We start from the raw sequence: 18890 nt of genomic DNA, 5'->3' as shown, positions 1-18890 counted from the left end.
GAGGACAGAGGCTTTTTCTCACTGTTTCTTTTCTTGCTTCGCATCAGTGCACAAACAGCACTACCCTATGCTGTGTAGCATGACTGCTGTTATGTGGCTGTCTAGCACAGACCCATGCATCCCTGCTGCAGCACCACATGCAGCCTCCCTCAAATTAACAGCAGATTGCGTGAACCAGTGATTTTTGGCTCCTGGGCTGTGAAGCACCACTTGCCCCCCAGCAACATGCCACTCACCCAGGCAAGAGCAGAGCCCACAGCGGGGATGCCAAGGGGGGGGTAACATGACATGTGGGACCCCCTGACTCAACCACTGGAGTTTGCCGGGGTGAACACCAGCAGCCCCTCAGAGAGACCCCTGGATCCAGCGGCCATAGGGGTGCCCTGGGGATTCCCACCCAGAGGGCTGAAGTCCTGTTTGTCCACTGTCACTGTGGCTGTCCTGCTCCCCCTCGGAGGACTGGCTGCTGTCAGCACTCCCAAGGTTGCTGTAGGGGCCGTGGGGGCCACCCTCTGCCCCACCGAGGGTGTAAAAAGCCCGCTCGCGGACGTGAAGCTCATCGGCGCGCTTCATCTGATCCACCTGCCTGCTGTGGCCCAGCGCTGCGAACGTCCCCGGTGCCCCAGTCCCCAGCCTTCTGCCGTGGTGCCCGGGGAGGCGGCGGCCACCCCCAGCTCCTGACACTGCTGCTCCAGTCTCACCACCTCGCCCCCTCTCCCGGCCCTTGCCTGCTGCCATGCTGCCCACTTCTTGCCGTGCCTGTGGAGTGGGGCTGCCCCCTGCTTTGGTGGCATGTGACGTGCCCTCAGCATCGCCACCGTGGCTGCCAGCCTTTGTCTGGCTCCTGCTTAATGCCTGGCTGCTGGCTTTCCCACTTGGGGATGGTGCTTTGTCTGTCCTGGGTGTCTTGTCCAGCCCTGCTCCCCCTGGCTTGACCCTCACCCCTGCCCCAGGCTGTCCCTCCCCAAGGGGCTTTGGGGTGGCTGGTCTCACTTCCCCACTCCCTCCTTTCCCCACCACAGTGCTCCTGCCTGCCTCACGGCTGCTGGCTGTCACCGAGGAGGTGGTGTAGTCCCCCTCAGTCACCCCAGGGGTGGTAGTGGCCAGGCGGATGCTGGCTCCTTCAGCTGGGACAGTGGCCAGAGGGATGCTGGCTCTTTCAGCTGGGGCAGTGGCAGTAGCCTCCTCATCACCCCCCTCTTGGCGTGTCGTGGTAGCCAGATGGTCTGGCTTCCCCTTGACCCTCTGTCCCTCACCTCTCACCTCATCATCATCATTTTTCCCACGGACACTGGCAACTGTGGGGACAGTGACGTCACCACCAGTGATTCTCCAGGGGACAGGAGTCACCTGTCCTTCCCCATAGCCACCAATGGTGGTGGCACCTTCCTCATCCTCTCCCGTGGGGCGCACATCCCTGAGTCTGCTGGTGACCCTGAGTCTTCTGGTGACCCTGTCCCCATGGCTTAGGGTGGCTGTGGTGGCTGGTCCTTTTGGCTGGCTGCGAGTAGGGGTGCTGTCATCATCACCACCATCTGGTGCTGCAGTGACACCCAGCTTGGGGTGGGTGGGCCTGCTGGTTCCCGCAGTGGTGATGCTGTCATCCTCGCTGCCCACAGTGGCACCGGCCTGGGTGGTTTCTTGCTCCCCCACGTGGATATTGGCCCTCCCAATGAAGATGTTGACCTCATCATCCTTGCCTGGAGAGACTTGGGTGAAGCTGGTGGCCCTCGCTGTGCTGCCCAGGTTCCCACGGGTGATGGTGACACTGCCCGAGTCCGGGATGTAAGCGTATTCATCCACACCCGTGGCATCAACTTGGACGTCCTCTGTCTTCTCAGTGACAGAGGCAAGAGCAACATCTCCCATCCCTGTGCCCCGCATGACACCCTCCTGCCCTTGGCCAGAGACAGTGGACTCACCGCTGCCCTCATCCTCTGCCCCTCCAGTGGCAGGGGCCCTCTCCCTCCCAGCTGTCATTGCCCCTTCCACAGGAACCACTCCGGGGGCACCACCATCCTTGTCCTCACTCCTGACGCTGGACCTGTTCCTCACCACAACCTCACTGGGCTTTTCACCCTGAGGGATAATGGGAACATCGCTATCAAATTCAACCACCAAATCCAGATTGCCACTGCCCTCTGAGCTGGACAGGGTGGGACCTGCAGCTCCGACACCACCACGTGCTCGCGTGCCAGTGCCAGGGCGAGGACTGGGAGCGTCCCTGCCGGCGCCTGGGGTGCTGCGGTTTTCAGGCCTGAGGACAATCACATTCTCGATTGCTTCAGTGCTGCTGTTGTTGCTGCGCTCTGGGGTCGTCCTGGCCTCTGGCAGCTCCCGCTTGGCATTTTCCTCATCCAGCCGGCGGCTGGGGAGGATATTCTGGCGGTCAGCATCTTCTTTCTGTGCAATACACACAGGGGAGAGGTCAGGGACAGCCCTGGTGACAGACGGCTGCTTGGGGCCCTGCCTCCCAGCCAGGGTCCTGCCGTGCCACCTGGCCACCTCCTCACCTTTATCTGCGTCTGGTTCCTCCGCGTTGAGAATGAGTAGACATATTTGAAAATGTAGAAGCCATGCTTGGCATTGCAGCCTTTCAGAAGTATCTGGTGGGGAAGAAAATAACCAAACCCTACCATTTTCTTATGAAACGCATTGGCAGGATCTTCCCTTGCTGTACGTGGCATTGAAGCAGCATCCCAACAGTATCCCCTGAGACCCCAGGGCAGGCAGGAGCTCCCACCACCTCATGGCCACCAGCATAGGCAGAGATCTGGGCAGGATGCATGTTCTCCTATCCTGAGCTCTGGGGGTTTTGTTTTCCCTTAGGCTCATTTTCTGCTTGTGCTTGCTTTCAGGAGCTATGAGTTTGGATTTTTTTGTAAGGCAGCTTAAGGCTTGAATGAGCAACCTGGTTGATGGTCCCATCAGACATGAGTTATGGGACTGATGGCAATCAAGATACTGGAAGGACAGCAGCTTGTATCCAGTAGGGAAAACCAGGCATTTTCTTCCATACTACTCATCTGAATTATGATACTGATGCATTTTACACCAAAACACTTTGAAAAAAACCCTGTAGCAATTGGGCCTGAGATTTTTACACCCTCACTTGTGGGTACACCAGGCATTTGTGCTCTGGGGCTGGGCAGGGGAAGAGGAGCCCCTTGGGAAGGAAGTCCTTCCCTCACCAGAGCACATCACACCCCTCCCCACCCCTGCTATTTGTAAGAGCTGCTCAGATTCAAAGGCACTGCTGGTCTCTCTCCATGGCTCACTGGGGCTACCCTCCAAAAGGAACTTTTTCTCCCTGAGCCTCTGGTGCAGGGCATCCTGGGAGGTCTGGGTGAGGCAGGGGGGTACATACCCGGTGCTGTCCCACACAGTTCCCAGAGGCTCTTCCAGACACTGGCGGTGGCACCTGTGGGCAGCAAAACACAGGCATCAAACACTGCCCCAGCATCCAGGTAGCTGCCAGTGCCCACTGCTGGCCACTCACCCTGCCCAGCATAATGTACATGCCATAGTGTTCAGGGAAGGATGGGAAAACTGTATTGACAAGCCAGTAAATTTCCAGGTACTACTTGGGGTGCTGGCTTAAAGGAAGCAATAATAGGAAAGGTCTAAACCCCATTCCCAGGGTCTGAAAAGTATTGCAATCTCTGCTACAGCCTGATTAGTAGCATTAGAAGAATTGTATGCTACTTTTCATAGGGTGTTGTTGGTCTGCAAATACCCTTTTCTGTAGTCTGCTGCAGAGTATTTTATTGCAGAGCAGTTTCAATACAAGGCACCACTGTTCACACCACAGTGCTCCAACTCCCTGCTGGGGTCTGCCTGTGATGGGAGTTTGGAGCTGGTTGACTGGTGATGTTTCCCAGTCTTTACTTGCCAACTGAGCAGCAACCTCTGTGCCCTCAAAGCCAGGTTTCTGTACATGCTTGCAGGCTTATGGCTCTCCCTGATTATCCTGTCATCTTCTGGAAGATTTTGGCCATCCCTGCATCCCTCAGGTGGCTCTCGGTGGTGGGAACATCCTTTGAGCCCCACCAAGCCATTTCAGGTCTTCTCTACATGCCAGGGGGAGGGGGAGACAGGCCCATGGAGGGGAGTCCCCTTTGATCTCTGCAAAATTAGTCACTGAAACATCCCAAGTCCAGCTGAAAGAGGTAGAAATATGCCCCAGGGTGTTAAATACTCCCAGGTTATTCCATTGTTTGTGAACAGTATCAAAGACTGGATTACAGCCCTAATTAAGTAACAGAGTATTAACTTCTGTGCCCCTATCTGAAAAGCAAATCTGCACTGATTTATTGCCTTCCCTTGTGCTGCTCTGCTACAGACCTGGTTGTGCAAGCTTGCCCTGAGGGGGTTCAGCCCTCAGAGAAGATGTGATTTCCCTCCTCCTTACCTGCCAAAAAAGCAAGCCTTTTCTAGGAGCAGACTTTCACTCTGTGTATTTAGCATGTTGAGCAACAATCATGCAGGACAAAAATGGCTGCTGTTTTATTTATCTTAGTTTACCCTTTGTTTTAGTTATATCTGTCAAATTTTCACATTAGGAGAGCTGGAAAGTAACTGCAGGTGCCCCTCTAACCCCTGTTACCCACATGGGTAAGATGACCATCCCTCCCACACCTCACTTTTGTGGCTCCACGCAGGCTACTTCCAAGCCAAAAGCACCTGGCAGATCCCAAATCCACACAAATCAGGGGAAAGAGTTGTAGCCACCCAGACTGGCTCCTGCACAATGCCCTGGTTGCTAAGCTGAAGGGGCATGCTCAGCCACATCAATGCTAATACATATTTTTCCTGCTGGGTTCACCTCTGCAGTAGCACCTCAGTCCCCTCCCCAAGAACCAGAGGTGTTACACGCAAGTACAACTCATGTTTTCCTGCTGCTGAAAGCATGCCGGGGTGCTCTGGATTCAGCAGCATGCTGGGAATCTGGGGAGAGCCATACTTACAGGTGTTGAGAGGGCTGTGCTGAGCAGGCACAGGCACAGGCAGAGCAGGGCTGTTTTCATCTTGGGCTGCTCCTGGGGGCACAAAGCGAAGCATCACTGGAGTTTATCTTCCTAGGACTTGTGGTCACCAATGGTCCCAGTTAGCAGCAACCTAAAAGCTCCTGATATCCCAAAGCCCCCATGACAGCAAGGTTTTCCAGCAACCCCAGCTTTCCCTAGCTTTGTGGTGGCCTTTGACATCACCCTGCCTCTCTGTACTCCTCGCAGCAAAGGTACCATGCTCTCCCCATGTGCACAGGGCAGAGCCAGCAGCACCGTGTGGGTGCTCTGACACCAGGCACTTCCTAATTCCCTCTGTCAAAGCAGCTTGGGTGGGTACTTACAATAAATGATCCCCGAAGCCACTGCAGGCTAAGCTGTTCAGTCATAAGTCTGAATTAAGAAACACTCAGGCCCTTTTCAACAGCGCTGATAAAAGGCAGGAAGCAATAGCTCTGTTGGCCAATAATTCTCATTTCACCCAACCAGCTTGGCTTGGGCTTGCAGGTCCATCCTGGACACTATATTCAGCCATACAAGCATTGCTACAGGAAATAACAGAAGGAAATTCATGCACAAGGATCAGCAATACAAAGCAATGTAGGCTCAAGAGATACCCACAGCCGAGGATTGGAATGCTACCGTCCCCCACTGTGGCTTGCCTGGAGTGAAAGCAGGAGATGCCCTGCTCAGGGAAGGCAGAGGTGAAGGGCTAGAGAGAGACAGGGCAGAAAACTAGGTAGGAAGATTACCTTTTCCTATCGGAGGCAGAACCCAGTGGCAGACCATGGAGCCTGTGCCCACTTTGCTGAAATTTAAAGTTGGCCCCAGGTGCGCAGAGCCAATCAGCTCCTGCCCAGGGACATTTGTCAGCACTGGCAGCACCCGCAGATAACCAGGGGGAGTAATTTCCAGCTAAAATTGTGCTTGTGGTGAAAGACAGCTATCAAATGTTCCACCTGGCTGGATAAACAGAAAGCACAGTTTATAAATATCTGTTCTGAAGGCTGAAATTGCTCGATGATTAGTGCAGATCTTAGTGTGGCACACAGCCAGCTTGGTTATTGATAAGAGGGTGTGCAGTGGGTCTTGGCGTGCTCACTGTGACTGACATGGGAAAGCCAGCAGGGCTGCAGAAAGGGAAGGGCAATATCCTGAGCCAGGCCTGGTCCTGGGCATGACTGTACATCACAGGGCAGCAATGGCCAAGCCAAGAGCTACCACCACTGCTGTAGCTTCTGACACTTGTTTTTTGGGTTTCAACCTCAAACCCTCTGAGCTAAACCTGTGCAAGTACAAAATAACAGAGTGGCAAAAAAAATTAAAAAAGGTATTTTTCCATGCACTTCTTGCACAAGTCCGTTCAATCCCACCTTTCCTATGGAAAGGTGCTACAAAGATGTGCATGATGTACATGCCCTTCTCCTCCCTGCCTCAAGTTTTGGTGGCATTGCTGGTCACCTACACCCTTGCCAAGAAGGGTTTCCCCTGCTGAAGCCAGCCTGGCTCAGCTGCTCAGTGTGGCGACGGTGACAGCAGCTCTCATCCCACTCACCACTCTGCCCCAGCCCAAATCCTGGGAGCTGGCACGACTACTGGATTAACACCAGAAATGCTTGAACCATCAGCATCCAGCCTCAGGCAGGAGCAAATCTCAGAGCCAGCATGAAACTTGCCCTTCCCCCGGGAGCTGCAGTCAGATGCTGCCCCACAAGTACCAGAGCAGCCAGCCCATGTGCCTTGGCTCAGGGAGAAGAGCTTTTGCCAGGTGCCTGGGGGGCTGACGCACACAGGACTGGGCTACGCGCCCTGTGGGAGTGGGACCCAGCCCCTGGCAGTGCCAGGGCCCTTTGTCCATGCTGGTTCCCTGACGTCTTTGGGCACCCCCTGGGGATGAGGATGATGGGGCTCTCGTGTCCCTCCCACCAGCCATGAGCTCATACAGGGCTCCCCAGTGCTGCCTAGGGATTTGGCCCCAGGGGTGCCCACCCTGCCAGGCGGCACCTCCTGCCTCTCCAGCATCTACAACCCGGCTCTGGCACAGGGAGGCAGTTTTGTACAATGCCCAGCAGTTTGCTGCTGTGAGACTGGACTCGTTTTGCAGTCAGACCTACACTGGGATGTTGAACACAGGTTTCCTTTCTAGGAGTGTGAGAGTGGCATGGTGCCTGCCATAAACTATTTATGAGTGCCATCATCAATCCCAAATGGTGGTACCTGCCTGGAACCCAGGCAGAGTCATTCCCTCCCTATCCTTAGTGCTGGTCCCTAGCTACACAGGGACACACTCCTGCTGGGAAGTAACTCTGAGCAGGGGTCCTGGGAACTGCAAGCCAGGCATCCCCACCCCTGATGCAGGAGGGAAGTGGACAGCCCTACCTTTGCCCTGGGTATGAGGCTGTGTGTGTGATAGGGACATTTTGGGCTGCAGTACTGGTGTTCAACACACACATCCATGGTTCCCAGCCCTGTACCTGCATGCCTGGTGAAGGGATGCAGAAGCAGAGGCCTCATTGTAGGGGCGTGCATTTGCAGCTAGTGATGCACAGAAAGAGAAATTAGTGTCTTTATTAACATTGCCTACTGTGTGGTCAGGCCATGGGAGGTATGCTACCGAGAAATGGAGGATGTGGTAAAGTTATCACTGGAAATTCATGTCAATGATACATAAAACATGGCTGTAAACCCAGAGCAGTGACACTAAAAGTGCCCTTTCATTTTTCAGAGGGGACTGTACAAAGGCTTTCCAAGTTAACCTTTCTGTTCCTCTTTCCTTTCATGTGCATCTGAGCTGGAATAGCAAGATTCAACCCTGAGCAGCATGAGCACCTGTAACACCCTCAGACCATCAAGCACTGTGCTGCCCCACTGATCCCAGCAAGTTTGGCAGCAAACCTTTCATCACCAACAAGTTCAGTTCAGTTGCTTTATTTCATTTCACTTTGCAAGATACAAAAACAAACAAACAAACAAAAAAGCCTGGGACGGAGCCAGTATGCATGGCAAGCTGCCTGGCGTCCCCTCTGGCATGCAGTGGCTGCCGTGAGCCTTCGATTGCACCTTCCTGAGTGGGATGGGGCAGGTGGGGGAGCACCAGGGCTGCCCCCTGACCCGCTCACTGGCTGTAGTAGTAATCCTGGCCATACACGTCGTAGCCGTGCCCTTTGTAGTAGCCGTACTCATCCTCGTAGGCCCGGTAGCTGTCCCCGCGGGCGTACTCGTCCTGCTCCTCATACCCGCCCGCGGTGGTGCCCTCGTCCCCCCGGCCGTGGTCCCTGACCGTCACATCGTACTCCCACAGCTCCCCAACTGTGGTGGCATCTGTGGTGGCCTCTGTGGGTCCCCCATCACCCATAGTGGTCGCCTGGGTCAGCCCCTCTTCATTGGTGGTGCTGGCGATGGTGGTGGCTTCAGTTTCCTCCTCCTCCTCTTCTTCTTCTTCTTCTTCTTCTTCTTCCTCCTCCTCCTCCTCTTCCTCCTCTTCCTCAGCTGCACCAGTGCCCTCCTCAGCCACTGCAGTGCCATTGCCATGAGGTCCATCAGCCCCCTCAGTGGTGTTGGTGCTTGTGCCATTGATGCCATTCTCGTTCTCGTCTACTTCTTCTTCCTCCTCTTCCTCCTCCTCATTCTCATCACTGTCTTCATTTTCAGAGTCTTCCCCCTTGCTGGCAGTTCCATGCCTGACCCCCTTCAGGGTCCCTTGGCAGCCCTTGCCCTGGCAGGGGGGAAGACAACACAGCATTATTTGGGTGTCAGGAGGCTGCAGCTCCATGTGACAAGGGGCTGAACATCCCCCCCCACACCTTGCATGCAGGACTGTCTTTTTGGGGTACCCCTTCCAACCCCAAATTAATGCCTGGAGCTTGGTCCAGCCGTGAGTGTCTTGCACAGCAGCCCCCCAAGGCAGAAAGGGGGTGTAGGGCGCCCATGGGTGCAAGCAAAACATGCAGTGAACATACCCCTCCCTCCCAGGTTCTCCCCTCCAGCTCTCCAAACCACACCTGCTGGGGGGATGTGACTTCTCCTCCCAGGCCACCCTGGCAGTCCTCAGGGGCTGCTCCAGCAGGATGGCCAGCTGCCTTGGTGCCAGCATGAAACGGCTCCTGTGGGGACAGGGAAGGGGGTCAGCAGCAGGAGTGGAGCACAGCCCTCCCAGCAGCGAGGGGGGCATGCAGCATCCCCACACAGCATTTTGGGCATTGCTCCGAGTTTCCTGCTTTCCCACGGATCTTGTTCCAGGCTGAAATGGAGAAGCTGCAGCAGGGCAGCCGGAGCCGTGCAATTAAGTGGTGGTGGCTGGAGCCGGGTGTTCCCATTCTGGCTTTACAAAGCATCTAAAGGTTTTCTTTTGAAGTCACCTCTCCCCATTTCCAGTAAACAAAGAAAGCCACAGGTACACTACACGTGGACACACTGCACGTCATATGAGATGGTTAGTGGAAGCATGATGGCTCAAAGCCAGGCATGAGCCTGAACCCCACCAGCCATCAGCCACTGAGCACTGCTTGGCCACAGAGACCAGAATGGAGCTCCCAGCAGTGTGCATGGCAGTGTGCTCCACTAAAAAAGGCAGTGAATATCCCAAATGCAAGCAGAGCCTGGAGCAACTACTCGTGGGGCAGCTCACCCAGTGCCCAGCCTAGGAGGAGGAGCACACTGCCACCAGCAAATGAACACAGCCATGGCAGGGAGACAGGAGGTCAGTGTCATCCCTGCCCTGGGCAATCCCTGCTGCTCTCATGCCAAAACCGAGGACACTTACCCTGGCATTTTGGGCAAGCTCAGGCCTTAAAATATGGGTGCACGTGATGCCAGAGAAAATCAAGGCTGTTTTCCTCTCCAATGGGAGAGCCATCGAATCGCACAGTGCATCCAGCTGTGCCGATGGGAGTGATGCTCCCCGTCTAGTAGCTGAAATAATTGGTCTTTGCATACCTATGACCGACCTTGGAGCCTTTCAGCACAATTTCTCTTGCTGACCAGCCCCTGTCAGTATCCCTGCACGGGAACAGCCACTACTCTGGTGCCCTGGAAAGGAAAGGGGCAGCCCCAAACAGCAGCTACATTCCTGCATAACTCTTAATTTCTTTCTGAGGTTGCCCCATCCCACTACTCAAAGTTATCCCTAGAGATTGCAGTGTTAAAGGATAGAAACAGGCAAAAAAGGGCAAATTGTAGGGAGGTGATGGGGCTGGCAGATGTGTCTGGGGACAGAGGCCACCCCATACTGTACCCCAGCCCCAAAAAGGCCTCCAAAGGGCGTTTTAGTACCAGAGTTCCAGACTTTCATTGAATTATATATATAAAAAAAGAAGAAAATAATAAAAGATGGGATTAGACTTGACACACAGGTTTCCAGGCATACGAGATCCTTCCTTCAAAGCAGCCATGTGCTGGAGACCACCGGATTATTTTTGAACATTTGCAGCTGAGTGAGGCACAAGAGACCTTTGTAATCCCTTGCATTTAATTTTGAACCTGGGTGCCTCTTACAAATGCAGAGGTGCCTAAGCTCATATTGATCCAACAGACAGGAGCAGCATTACCATCTGGGCTGGTACAAATGTGCATTTCCCAATCTTCATCAGTCTGTGTCCCTCCCTCCACACACATAAGTGCAGAGCATAACTGTTTTCCATAGCAATCTTGTCAGCACTGTGGGGGCAACACACCCTGAAAGAGCATGGTAAGAGGAGTTCCTAACAGCACTTTCTTCCTTGCATGAGCCTCCCTGTTTCTGCCTTTTGGCCTGTCTTGTTCCTTTCTGAGCCACTGAAAATGGAAACCCAGAGCATTTGTCTAAGGGTTGTTTGGTACATCCCCCACCCAGGAATAAAAAGGAAACAAAAAAGGAAAAAAATCAACAAAAAATAATAACATAATCCCCAGAGTAGAAAATCCAGTTGCATCCAGAGTGCAAGGCCGTGGGCGGTCAGCAGCCACAAATGCTGATGAGCAGAGACTACAAAACCAAAGAAAGTTCCCAAATTCCCGTATTTGTTTTGCAGGCTGCTGGTTTGCCATACTCACCCCCCCTTCCTCCTCCTCCTCCGAGCCATCCCCCTCTTCCTCAGATGAGTCACTGCCCTAAAGAAGAGGGAAAACCAAGTGATAGGTGAGTGGGTGGGTTTCTGCTGGCGTCACAGCGCAAGGCTCTGTGGCCCAGCGCCGCAGGCCAGTGGCAAAGAGGGCACAGACCGTGCCCCCCATCCTCATTTGGGCCAATATCCCTGCATTTGGGCCAATATCCCTGCATCCCTTCGTGGGCGGTGAAGCATCGGCACCCCCTCCGAAGCACCCACCTGGTACCGTCGCTGAGGGGGATACACATAAACGTATCTGTACAGGTAATGCCGGTGCCTGTTCTTGAACACCTGCCGGGAGGAGAAGGGGGTAAATCCCATCAGTCTGGGGGCTCGGGTATGGGAGAGACTGAAATGTGCCCTTCCTCAAGACCAGCACTGTGTGGGACCGGGAGCGCAGGGTGGGGGGAGACCCTACCGCATTTTCTTCCGAGTCATCCAGCTTGGCTCGCCGCAGCCAGCTCTTGACCTGGGGGAAAGGGTGGGTTGGCAGAAGCCCCACGCCAGCTCCGGCAAGGATGGGGTGGCCCCCCCTGCCTGGCACTCACCGAGAAGGCGCACGCCATCCCCACCAGGCAGACAAAGACCAGGACTGTCCTCATGGCTGCTTTCTCTGGGAACAGTGAAACACGTTGAGGGCTTGCTTTTCAGCTACCCCAAACTATCCGTGTGTCTGTGTCCACATGGATGAGCAGGGAGAAGAAAGGCTGACCTCCAACCATCTCTTGGTGGGGTCTCCCAACCCCTGCACAGACCGAAATCCTTCATTTTTTTCCCCCATGAATGCATCTTGTTTTTTCAAAAAGCCACAAAATAGCTGAAAAGTGAGTTTCACCATGCAGTAGATGCACTGCTTTCCCTGAGCAGTACTACTCACTCCTGCTTTCCCATTGCCTTTGAGGGAGGGGAGGAAGCCAAGCCCCACTGGACATGGGACAGGAGCAACTGGGAGCACTGTCTACTGTGGCCACCCTCCCACACCCCTGAAACCTGCCTGGGCTCTGCCCAGGGAGCAATGCTTCTGGGAATTACACCACAGAGAGTTTAACCTCACTGAGGAAAAATAAATAAGCAAACAAAGGAATGAATAAAGTTGGCTTCTGCAGCCTGCCATTGACAAAAATAGCAGTGGCAAGACACCAAGGCAAGGAGCCCCCTGTAGGCATATCTGGGCGGGGGCTTGGCTCTGGGCAGGTCTGAGCTGCACACCCTAAGCACCAAACCCCAGCCTGCCCTTCCCCACCAAGGAGCAAGAGCACACCCAATCCTTCCTGCAATGTTCCAACCCTTCCCTCAGGGAGGGATGCTCCCGGTATCCCCCCAGGCACAGTAAGGCCCACTAACCCTCCTTTTTCCTACCCTTTCTTTGTCTAAATCCACCATCAGCTGTGCTTGGGGGGACTTGTTATGATACTCAGCTGCGCTTGAAGTTCGCTCATCTTTATTTAACTCAAGCCTGAAAACAAGTGGCCACAAGCTTCCCTGATCATGCAGCAAGGCTCTGGATACTCATCCCCCTCCACCCAAGGGCTTCATGGAGCCACAGACCCAGGAAAGGACGAAAAGCAGCATCCAGCCCTGACAGCAAGCTGAGCCCCCCTGTCCTCTCACAAAAATCAAACAGCAGAGAACAAAAAGACTGGAAGAAGTCGCAGGAAGCTTACCCTGCCGCAGCACCGACAGCAACCCACGGAGTCAGCTGGCACTGATTTCCTCCTGCTGCTGCCCTGCTGGGATATAAGGTCTGGTTTTGCCCCCCCCAGGCCAAGTCACCGCCCTGCCCAGAGTGACGCCAGCCCACCGCCGTGCACCAGAAAACCCCAAAAACTTCAACGCTGGCAGATTTGGTGCACAAACATAGTGCCCCATGCCGCTGCCAAACCTGGGGAGGTTTGCACTGCACCGCCTAATTGAGGGTCTGGCCTCAGAGGAACGGCCGGGAGGCCGAGGGTATAATAACACTCTGGGCTTAAGTTAAAATAAATATTGGGAAATCTGTTCCTAGGGGGTGTCCACCTCCCGTTTTTGGGAAATTCTGTCACTGTTTTTTCAAGTAGACAAAAAGACCGACCTCAAAGGCCTGTCTCCGCAGCTACTTGGGCATAGCTGTTAGACAAAAAAAAAGCTAAATCCAAACAAATCCCTCTCCACGTTGCTTGCAGAGGCCTTGGTAAGGGCAGGGAAAGAAATGGGGACTCAGATACAGGTGTCACTAGTCCCCCCTTAAGAGCAATTTCTGACACAGTGATGCTACAAAGTGCATGTCTGCTTCGTTTCTCCTGCTCTCCAAACCATGCAGACCCACACAGGGGCCAGCCTGGTCCCCCGGTCTCCAAAATCAGGCATTCTCCAGCTGAAATCTGTGTATGCCCCCAGCAAAGCAGAAAAAAAAAATACAGAAATACCACCCACGCTCAGTCAAAGCTCAGTGGGGAACTTGGTGACCCGTGGTCAGAGCCCACACCTCCTGCCCTGCACCTGATAGCAGCGGATGGGGGCACGTGGATGCTGCCCTGGCACCCACCTCTGCAGGGGCATCCTTTCTCCTTTAGCTATAGTTATCATTTCCTGCTGGAATTTCAGACACCCAGTTAGTTCTCCAGTGTACCTCTTCTCAGCCTTTCCCAGACTTTTCCTGCCCTCCTCAGCAAAGGCCCCTGAGCTCCTTCATACACCTGGGCTGCAGCACCTCAGGAGAATGACTCCTCTCGAAATGCAGCTTTGCTTTCCACAGTGGCAAGGAGAATTGCAAATCCCCTGCCACTTGATGCCTTCAGCCTTCCCTTTCCCTTGGAGAGGGAACAGTGGTGTTGGAAAAAGCATGCCTTCAAGCAGGTCCATGACACTCAGCTAGTGGTAAAACTATGGTTATTTAGGGCAGAAAAATCCACTTTGCCACAAAAGACCTGAATGTTCATGTTTCTGCTCAAAACTAGGGTCACAAAAAGCCTCATCCAGTTGACCAAATTCCCAGGTTGTGACCAGAATGACAAAGCCTTTTTTTTTCTTTCTTTCTCATCACCACATCAATAGGTACATCATGGGAAGTTGCTAACTGCTGATAGAATACCATGCATATCACACGCTTTTGGGAAGGCAGGGGTCCTTTGCAGTGCACTGGGGGTCCAGCAGCCCTGCTGTGCCTGCCCCATGGGTTTCAAAGCCTGCTGTGTCACGTGAGGAGCCCTAATTACAAGGGAGGCCTGGAGCTGGCTGTGGCTTTTGGCTGGTGCCTCATGCCAGGAAAACCCACACACACACACAAAGGAAAAAAAAAAAGGAGAAAAAAAAAAGAAAAAAACAAGCAGCCATGCAGTTTTCCAGTGCCAACACAGCAGCCTCCAGTAAAGAGAGAGACCAGCACTGTGAGGGTTCCCATGCTGTCCCAGCCCCATGGGTTTGGAGCAGCTAGAGGAGCTGCCCTGCTGGTGGGTGTGATGCAGGGGGCTCAGGACAGAGACAGCCCTGCTTTCCGCTGTCCCATGCTGTCCTGGGCTGCTTGGCCCAGGAAAGCAGTGAGCATGTGCCCAGCTTTGAGCTTAAAATTTCGTCAGGGCTTGGGAACAGAGAGTGCTGGTGGGAGGCGATTTTTAATGTAATTAAAGGGCTTTTGCTCCAGGCTACTTAAAACAAAATAGAAAACTGACTATAAAAACACATATTTCACCCAAGATCCCTAAAAAGCACCAGGATAATTAACATGTACCCAAGTGCCTTGTGCAGCCAGTACCTATGTTTAGCTCCTGGAGTGAGTGATGCCTGGGCAGGCCACCAGCAGCAGCAACTTCACAGCACCATGCAGAGAGAGCAGTAGGGAAGTCAGCCAACACATCCAAAATGTTTCCATTTGAATTTTTTTTCTTATTATTACTTTAAAGAGCTTCACATCTCAGAACTGGAGCATTCGTCTCTGTCTCTTAATGCTTTTGCAAGAACTCTGGCTGTCCAAGGGAGCAGCGCTTGGAGAGATAACCCATTTGCCCAAAAGGGTATCTGTTATTGAAAGTGATTGCAGGCTCTGAAAGCTTTATGAAAATTATCTCACCTTTGTAGATAACAGCTGGAAAAAAACCATGGAACAGCTCATAGAGGCTCATCTGCCTCCAGGGGATGGGGCTTTGATCAACCTGGTCAAGCAGAAGGTGTCCCTGCCTGTGGCTGGGGGGCTGGAACTAGATGATCAGATGCCACAAGCAAAAGCCCTTTTTTGGGGAGCAGGGAGAAGGTAGGCATACAGCATGCAGCCCACATGTGGAAATGCACTCCCATCCATTTTTTAACGTGTACAAGTATACTGCCGTGTTGCTCATTACACACCCCTGTGAGCAAGCTGGGTGTCAGGCACACAGCCCTCTCCCAAACCCTGTATGGGCACATTACTGCCCTCACACAGCTCCAGGCAGCTGCTGCTATGCCCAAACCATGACACGCCCCTGTGACCCCATACTGGTGGGGTTGGCACCAGCTCTGAGCTGCAGCTGGGTGGGCTTGCACCCAGCAAGGGCACCGTGTGTGGTTTTGATGTACTCTCCTGATCCCATGGGGACCTCACGGTCAGAGTGTCCCTGTCTGGCGCAGGCTGACATGGCTCCTAGGTCCAAATTTAATTATTATTTTTTCAGGGTGGTAAATGAGCGGAGCAGCGTTCTCCTGTCCTGCCCAGGTCCACTGCGGGGCTGAGGCTGTGGTTGGGGCTGCACCATCCTATTTCCACGCCCTGGAGCTATTCTGGAAAGAAACCTCAGGGCCAAAAATAAGTAAAGAAAATAAAACCAGAAGGACACTTTGACCATGATGAGAAGAGACCAAGGTGCTGCTGCAGCCAGAGAAAGGGGCACCCCTGCCATGCAGCTCAGTGACCAAGGCACCTCCAAAATATGTGCAGGGAGGCACCTGAGGCAGAGCTTTCCTTGGCTTTCACCTCTCCCTGTGTGCTGTCAGGGACAGGAGCATGTGTGCCATGGCCACCAGCTGGGGAGAGAAGTGATGTGCAAGAAGAGGGAGCACGTGTAAGAGTAAGGGATGCCTCTCTTTTTCCCCTTCCTCTTACAGCACAAACCCAAATGCAAACCAGCATCAGCTGGGTACACAGCTTATTATTTTTTTGCTAACAGTCGATTTTAGAATAAAACTGTGAGGGGAGAATTTCTAAAATGCACCACATATCAATCTTGGCTATCAGTACAAAACCCTTATATATTGACCCTCTGCAGCTGAACATTTCATATGATTTTCCTTTTTCTGTGAGCAGAAACCAGGTGAAGGAAATTAATTCTATTTACCTGCCTGGAAAAATGCAGGATGGGAGTATCTCTGTAATGTGAACACTCTGAAGCACCATGAACCCTGGGAACAGAAACCCAGCAAATCACTGAGGCAAGGTCACAGCATTATCACAAATCCCAGCACCCGCCACCACCCAGGCCCTCACGAGTTTGAGCAATATCTGTATATCAGATTTCCCCTGTTTTTTTCCTTGTTTTGCCTTTTTCAGGAGCAAGAAGCTGCTCATGAGCCAGAATAAGTTACCAGGTCTGGTCCCACCACCTGTCTGCTGCCTCTATCCACATGTGAGAGCTCTCAAACACAGCCACAGGAGAAAAAGCCAGATAAACACCCTCAAAGACTCCATTTTCAGAAGGAGAGCAGGCAGATAAGCTGGATTCATTGCAGAAGTTCTAACCAACCACCTGCCCACCCAGCTCAGGAAATGAGCTCTCTAACAAAGTTAAATCAGTGTCCCTGGACAGTCAGGCATCTCGATGGTGTGGAGACACACTGCTCCCATGCCACACTAGTAATGGCTGCTGACCACCCTACTCCCTGAAAGAAAACTCCTGAGCCTGGGATTAAAATGGTACCATTTGCAGCAGTGTGTCAGCAAGAACTACTGCACTTGCACTGGTTATTTGTTACTGCATACATATGTGAGTTGCACAAAGCTAGTATATGTATCCACATATCATAAGATCAGAGTATGGTTTGGGTTGGAAAGGCCCTTAAAGATCATGTAGTTCTAACCACCCTGCCATGGTCTTCAGCAAGACCAGATTGCTCAATGCCCTGTCCAAAATGGCCTATATATACACAGGGAAGTATATGTCTCTAGCAAAAAAAGTACCTTAACACTCAGATACTCATTTTATTTTGGAAAAATTTGGCTTTGGAAGTTTTCATGCTATCATGAACTCACTTTTTGCTCTTCAGGTGAGATAACATCAGGTTTAGGACAGAAAGGGTAGATGTTGCCTGTGCTCCTGAGTTGCAGGTTCAGCTCCTGTATTAGGTAACCTGATGCCTTCTGCTAAAACACACCACCAGCTCTTTGCCGCATTGCATTTCAGGGTGTGAAAACAAAAAAAACCACCCTGAACTGCAAACTACTTGCTCATTCTGCAGCTTTAAGATCTCCATTATGAGTTCAGGGGGTGCAGTACAGGTGGATGTTAATGCTTGAACTTTACTTTTATCATCCTGCAGTGCCCAACTCCTTGGAGCAGTGCTGGGGACCACAAAACTCCCAGGACATGGCTGAGCCAGCAGAGGGGGGGAGGGAAGTTATTTGCCATTAAAGTGCATGGGAGTAAAGGCAGCTGGAATTAAAAATTTCTTCAGAGCATTCAAAAGGTTTGTGGTATTTTGGTGTTTCACTGAGGACAGAGGCTGTTTTCCCATGGCCAAGATGTTTCTTTTGTTCAGATTGATGGCCACAATGATTCTGTCAGAGGCTTCTCCTCCATGTTGAAAAGGCCAGAGAAACATAATCAAACTCTCCCAGCCTCACTGAGTGCTTGGCCAGGAGTGGTTCCCATCACAGAATTCCACCACAACGGGCACAGAAGAGCCAATCCCGTTAGACCTTAAGGGAACCTACAGGACAGATGAAGAGAAACTTCTCTCAAGGGTATGTAGTGACAGGGCAAGGAGGAATGGCTTCAGTCTGAGAGTAGGTTTAGAAGTCATGGATGTCCCATCCTTTGAAGTGTTCAAGACCAGGCAGGCTTTGAACAGCCTCGTCTAGCGACAGGTGACCCTGCCTATGGCAGGGGGTTGAAACTGTGGTACTCAGCTCATCATGGAAAGCCTGGGACATTTGGCTGTGATGTCAAAAAAGCCACTGCTGGAGGGAGAGGGCGTCTATGAACTCCAAGGGTATCTCTGTTTCACCCACCAACCTAGGAAAATAAGACTGTTGAATAAATGCAGCTTGTGTGCCATGGCTGCCCCAGGTCCAGCTGCCACAGCCAGGGTCAGCACTGCTACCTCCCACTACTTCGGCCACACCAACTACTTATTAAAAATAGACTTTTTTCTTCTTGGAAAGGACAAAAAAAAAAAGCCCAAACAAGAAACCTTTCTTTTAGGATGATGCAAACTTATGTTTTCTCAAACCTAAATGCATCCAAAAATACCTGCTTTAAACCCCAATGCTGATTCCTGGGTAAATCACTGCGTTCAGCTCTTGAGGCCACCCCCAATGCACAAAAAATGTCATGTGGGTGGATAAGAAAAGCATACATTGATGTGGGCATTTTTTATCCTTGCCTAACCCATCGGGCAAACTGGCCCTTACAACTTCATTGCATAACCATCCCGAAACTGAAGGCAGGAACATCTACAGTGATGGCAGAACCTGTGGTTAACCTTCCCAGCTGCTTTGCCTCCCTGGCCAACAGCGGAGAGCAGGAGCGCTCCCCTACAGTGCTCACTCTCCTCTGATGAACAGGCATGTGCCACAAAAACCGAACACATGGCCTGCTAAAAATGCCTTAAAATCCTCCAAATGAGCATTTCTTGGTCA

At 52.5% G+C, this 18890-nt stretch overlaps 2 protein-coding genes across 2 annotated transcripts; both read right to left on the bottom strand.

Annotated features, from left to right (window-relative positions):
- Window positions 1-345: 345 nt before the first annotated feature.
- Window positions 346-5045, bottom strand: MEPE (matrix extracellular phosphoglycoprotein). Its single transcript, XM_050338979.1, has 4 exons — window positions 4968-5045; window positions 3368-3421; window positions 2514-2606; window positions 346-2403 (listed from the first exon to the last, which is right to left on the bottom strand). Exons 1-4 carry the CDS (start codon window positions 5025-5027, stop codon window positions 346-348), a joined length of 2265 nt encoding a protein of 754 aa, XP_050194936.1. The 5' UTR covers window positions 5028-5045.
- Window positions 5046-8075: 3030 nt separating this feature from the next.
- IBSP (integrin binding sialoprotein) lies at window positions 8076-12844 on the bottom strand. The gene is made up of 8 exons (XM_050338977.1): window positions 12754-12844; window positions 11638-11702; window positions 11508-11558; window positions 11309-11380; window positions 11037-11093; window positions 9008-9109; window positions 8521-8721; window positions 8076-8484 (listed from the first exon to the last, which is right to left on the bottom strand). The coding sequence occupies exons 2-8, from the start codon at window positions 11689-11691 to the stop codon at window positions 8122-8124; spliced, it is 900 nt and encodes a 299-aa protein (XP_050194934.1). The 5' UTR covers window positions 11692-11702; window positions 12754-12844; the 3' UTR covers window positions 8076-8121.
- Window positions 12845-18890: the final 6046 nt, after the last annotated feature.

Source organism: Myiozetetes cayanensis, unplaced genomic scaffold, assembly GCF_022539395.1.
Source record: "Myiozetetes cayanensis isolate MyiCay16 unplaced genomic scaffold, myiCay2020 scf75, whole genome shotgun sequence".
Taxonomy (NCBI): domain Eukaryota; kingdom Metazoa; phylum Chordata; class Aves; order Passeriformes; family Tyrannidae; genus Myiozetetes; species Myiozetetes cayanensis.
The sequence above is the reverse complement of the archived record's forward strand: the minus strand, read 5'-3'. Positions and strand labels throughout refer to the sequence as shown.

What these genes read in the sequence shown, in the direction of transcription:
- MEPE (XM_050338979.1), bottom strand. Translation starts at nt 5,027, where the DNA reads ATGAAAACAGCCCTGCTCTGCCTGTGCCTGTGCCTGCTCAGCACAGCC. An exon ending in ACTGTGTGGGACAGCACCGG is followed by an intron (nt 2,607 to 3,367) that starts GTATGTACCCCC and finishes CTTCCCCACCAG; the next exon opens with ATACTTCTGAAAGGCTGCAA. An exon ending in GGAACCAGACGCAGATAAAG is followed by an intron (nt 2,404 to 2,513) that starts GTGAGGAGGTGG and finishes TGTATTGCACAG; the next exon opens with AAAGAAGATGCTGACCGCCA.
- IBSP (XM_050338977.1), bottom strand. Translation starts at nt 11,691, where the DNA reads ATGAGGACAGTCCTGGTCTTTGTCTGCCTGGTGGGGATGGCGTGCGCC. An exon ending in AAGTCACATCCCCCCAGCAG is followed by an intron (nt 8,722 to 9,007) that starts GTGTGGTTTGGA and finishes CCCCCCTGCCAG; the next exon opens with GGCAAGGGCTGCCAAGGGAC. An exon ending in CTCATGGCAATGGCACTGCA is followed by an intron (nt 8,485 to 8,520) that starts GTGGCTGAGGAG and finishes GCTGAGGAAGAG; the next exon opens with GAGGAAGAGGAGGAGGAGGA.